Here is a 4237-nt window from a genome sequence, read left to right on the forward strand (position 1 = left end):
CAGCCCACACCAGAGAGCCCTTCGTGAGGCTCTGAGAGTGGGTTAATTAGCGAGAAGCCGCTCGTCAATTAGAGGTGGGTGCCTCAGTAGGTGAGGGGAGCCCCCACGCCGAGCCCCGCGTGGGGCAGGGGGACACCCCAGGGTGGGCCAGCCCTTCTGATGGGTGCAGGGACCCATAGCATGGGGGTGGGGGTCCTTGGGGATGTCCCCTGCCAGCCCCACCACTGCCCGTGGACAAATTAATGCTCTAGAAGACGAAGAGGCAACTGGTTTTAACACATCCAATTTATTACCGGGCGGCTGCTGGTGATGGAGCAAACCCCACTGCTCTCCCAAGGGTGGGGAGGGGTCTGTCACCACGGTGGTGGGACACGGGAGGACTCGGGCAGGGGATGGAGGGTGGTGGCAGCCCGGCCAGGACAGCCCTGTCCCCGTAGCGTGGGGTTAAACGAGCCCCCCCGTGTCTGTGCTGTGGGATGTGTCACCTCTTACAGCAAAACAAGGGGGGTTCTGGGCTCAAAGGTGGGATCTGAGCCCCACAGCGGGGGTCAGGAGCCATGTGGGACCAGAAAAGTGGTGGCAGTGGGTCCTCCTGGGGGTAAAACGGGGTGCTGAGCTCCCACCTCCCCCATGCTCCCTGCAGGGTGGGGGGGAAGGAAGGCCCCGAGGTCCCTTTATTGTCCTGGGGGGGTCGGTGAGTGACGTAGCCAGGGCCAGCACGGGTTTGGGGGCAGTGGGTGCCACCAGAACGGGGAAACTACAGTCCCAGCCCACACTGGTGCTTCCAAACGTGTTGTGGGTGCAGGGCTGGGCCACACCGTGCTCTGGAAGCTGGGTTTGGGGACAGCCAGCCCAGGACAGCATCAGGGCTCTCCACTGGCTGCAATACCCTCCTCTGAGGAAGCCATTTGGTTGCCCAGCTCCTCCAGGCTCAGTCTGCTGGGTGGTGGTAGCCAGTGAGGGCCACTGGGGCCTCGTCCCTTTCGTAGGAGGGACTGGGCAGGTGAAGATGCTGGAGCTCCAGATGGCCTAGGAACCCCCGCTGGCCCCGATGCCAGCTCTTGGAGAGCAGCTGGTGTCAGCAGGGAGGGGGGACAGCCCCCCTTGGTCCCTGCTCTGGGCTGGCTCTTGGTGGCTCATCAGTCACTGGCGCTGTCCTCGCTGTCCGAATACGCCCCCAACAAGCCCAGAGAGGACGTGGTGCCCGTTGCTGTTGGAAACGAGCCTGGAAGGGGAGCAAGAGAGTAGAAACCATCAGGTAGGGCCCTCCTCCCTGTTGCCAGCAAACCCCAAGGGCTCAGGGCAACCAGCCATGCGGAAAGAGAAGCCTCCTCATCACCAGAGAAGCCTCCTCATCACCAGAGACATGGCAGCCGGAGCCAGAGTCTGAGCAGGACCTTGTCCCCCCAAACCTCAACCTCCCCGAGGACAAATTTAAATTGTGTGGACAAGAAGATCCTGCTCCTGCCTTTCAGCAACAGGAGAAAGCAGCAAGATTGGCCCAAGGTCTGTAAAACGCCCCCTTCTCCTCCCCCACAGCCCCCCCTGGGGAGATTTCAGCCACAGGAGCCACAGATTTGGCTGAGGAGCCAGATTTTTGGGCTCTGAGCAGGCGAGCTGCCAGCTGCAAGAGCAGAGAGCTCCGAGTCCTTGAAAGATGGGCAGCTCCTCCAGCATAATTTGGCTGAACGGACCCTGCCAGGAGCAGGTGGTTGGGGAAAAGCATATCAAAAACGGGGCAACGACAAGAGCTGTCCTTCCCCAGGGATCCCCCGAGGACAGAAGGACTAATTAAGCCAGAGGCTTAGGATCAATCAGCCCAGAACCAATCAATTCATTGGCTTCCTCCCCAAACGCATGGGTCCTCTGGCTTCCTGGGGCAGTGAAGGACGAGGGGCTGGGAAGCCCTTCTCCTTGTTTTCACCGCTTCTTTAAAGGTTTCAAATTCCTCCAATTTGGCAGGTTTTATCATCAGGCTCCAAAACAAAGCAATTTTCTTGCTTTTACATTCCTATCTGGGTGTTGTGCCGGTTCCCAGCACCGTATCTGCGCAGCGAGACGCTGTTTGGAAGCTGCTGGCCCTGACAGTCTGTCTCCATGGCCTTGGCTGACGGCCAAGGGCTGGGAAGAAACCTCTCCTCCATCAGGAGATCTCCTGCAAACGGGGACAACCCCTTGCTCTTACACTGTGACGGCCCCATCTGTCCCACAGCAAGGAGCTAAAGGCCACTGAGGTGCTGCCAGAACCCCCCTGGATGGCCCAGCTCAGGCCACCCCATCCCCACGTGGGCTATTTCACTGAATTTTAGAGTTGGAAGGGACCATAGAGATCATCTAGTCCAACTCCCCTGCTGAAGCAGGATTGCCTAGAGCTAGAGCATGTTACTCAGGACTGCATCTTGACTGCAGGTCTTGAAAATCTCCAAGGAAGGGGACTCCACACCCTCCCTGGGCAGCCTGTTCCAGGGCTCTGTCACCCTCACCGTGAAGAAGTTTCTCCTCAGATTTGAGTGGAACCTCTTCTGTTCCAACTTGTGCCCGTTGCCCCTCGTCCTCTCACTGGGAACCACTGAAAAGAGTCTGGCTCCCTCCTCCTTCAACCCTCCCTTGAGATACTTGTCGGCGTTGATAAGGTCTCCCCTCAGCCTTCTCTTCTCCAGACTAAAGAGTCCCAGCTCTCTCAGTCTCTCCTCATAAGGGAGATGCTCCAATCCTTGAATCATCTTTGTTGCCCTTCGCTGGACTCTTTCTAGTAGTTCCCTGTCCCTCTTGAACTTACCAGTCTTGGCCGTGGTGCCTTGGTTCTCTGTCCCATTAGCCAGGGGGGGACTTGGCTTCTGCTTCTTCACTGTGACCAGCCCAGCCAGCTGGGACTTGGTGTTCAATTTGCCCACGCTCCGCTCCCAGCTCTCTGTCTTCAGCTTCTTACTCTGGGGCTGAGGGTCCTGCAGAGCAGAGCAGGGGCGTTAGGGTGCTCTGGCCTTGGAAGGGAGGAGGAGGGATGAGGGAGAAGCGGTAAAAAACCAGCAGCACAAAGCACAAGGGACACGAGGATGGCTCGAGCAGCCAAGGGGGGCATCCTGCCCCTGCAGCGACTGGCACAAGCCAGACAAACAACAGGGATATGGATCTAAACGGCTGCAAAACAGCCCTTGGGGACAAATGTCCCGCTGCCCGTGACAGTTAGATCCAGCCTGGCAGAGCCACGGGGACACTGAGGAGCCTGATGAGTGGCAAAAGGGGCTGCAGAAGCCCTGCCAGCCAGGACTGCGTGCCTGCAGGTGGTCCTGCTGCTGAATCAAACTCCCCCGGGCATCGGGATTAGTGCTGGGCCAGGGAGCATCGCTCAGATTAACCCCAGCCCTGCTTAAAACCACGGCAGCTTTGATTTCTCCAAGCAGAGAGAGGTCCCCGCAGACAGGGATCGACATCAGAGAGCAGCAGCACAGGGGCCTGTCTGTGGGGATAATCCCTCCCCTGCAAGCAAGCCGGGCACTGAAAGCTCTTTTGTTCCGCGCGTCTCCAACACGGACAAAACAAAAACCCGAGGAGAGGCCGTCCCAGGCAGTGGTTTCACTGCTGTAATTTTTTCAGAAGGCTGAAATCGTGCCTGAAGTACGACCGAGGCAGCAGCAAAGCCGTCCTTTTCAAGCTGAAAGGGAAGCCACGTCCCGAGCGAGGCCGGGGGCGGCTCCCCCCCGGCTTTTGTCAACAGCCACGCTCTAAAATCACCAACTGATCCCTGTCTCCTTTCAGCCCAGTGCACAGGGACACAGGCTTTGCAAGCTGCTCATGCGTGACAGGCATTAGGGCTCAGGGGTTGAGCAGAAAAGGCACAAAACAGGCAACACGCAGCCCAGGAGCGAGGATGTGGGGCTGGGGGAAGGGGTAGGGGGGGGTGGAAGGGTCTCTGCCCCCACTCACCTCCTGCAAGATGTCCGTGGGTTTTGTTTTGGCTGTAGATTTCGTGTGTGATTTCGCAGGCTCTTCGTCGGAGTCGGAATCTACCAGCAGCCGCCGGTTCTGGGCCTGCTCCAGCATGGCTCTGCCAGGAATCACACAATCACAGAATCTTCCAGGTTGGAAGGGACCTTAAAGATCATCTTGTCCAACCGTCAACCTCACTTTGACAAAAATAGACACCCACACAACAAACAAGGAGTATCATCACTAAACCAGACCTCCCAGCACTACATCAACCCGGCTTTTGAACACCTCCAGGGATGGGGCCTCAACC

At 58.2% G+C, this 4237-nt stretch overlaps 2 protein-coding genes across 3 annotated transcripts in view; both read right to left on the bottom strand.

The window, feature by feature from the left end:
• The window catches only part of SHD (Src homology 2 domain containing transforming protein D), a 5719-nt gene extending 4811 nt beyond the window's left edge, over positions 1–908 (bottom strand). The window contains exon 1 of the mRNA XM_014949664.1: positions 890–908. Within this exon, the coding sequence (XP_014805150.1) occupies positions 890–908 (19 nt within the window). The remainder of the gene's footprint in view (positions 1–889) is intronic.
• The window catches only part of CCDC94 (coiled-coil domain containing 94), a 17411-nt gene continuing 13441 nt past the window's right edge, over positions 268–4237 (bottom strand). For both annotated transcript variants that reach the window (XM_014949668.1, XM_014949669.1), the window contains 3 exons: positions 3925–4045; positions 2780–2945; positions 268–1225 (listed from right to left, as the gene is read on the bottom strand). In XM_014949668.1, the coding sequence (XP_014805154.1) occupies positions 1140–1225; positions 2780–2945; positions 3925–4045 (373 nt within the window). In that variant the 3' untranslated portion in view covers positions 268–1139. The remainder of the gene's footprint in view (positions 1226–2779; positions 2946–3924; positions 4046–4237) is intronic.

This window comes from Calidris pugnax, unplaced genomic scaffold (genome assembly GCF_001431845.1).
Source record: "Calidris pugnax isolate Ruff unplaced genomic scaffold, ASM143184v1 scaffold173, whole genome shotgun sequence".
In the NCBI taxonomy this organism is placed as follows: Eukaryota; Metazoa; Chordata; class Aves; order Charadriiformes; family Scolopacidae; genus Calidris; species Calidris pugnax.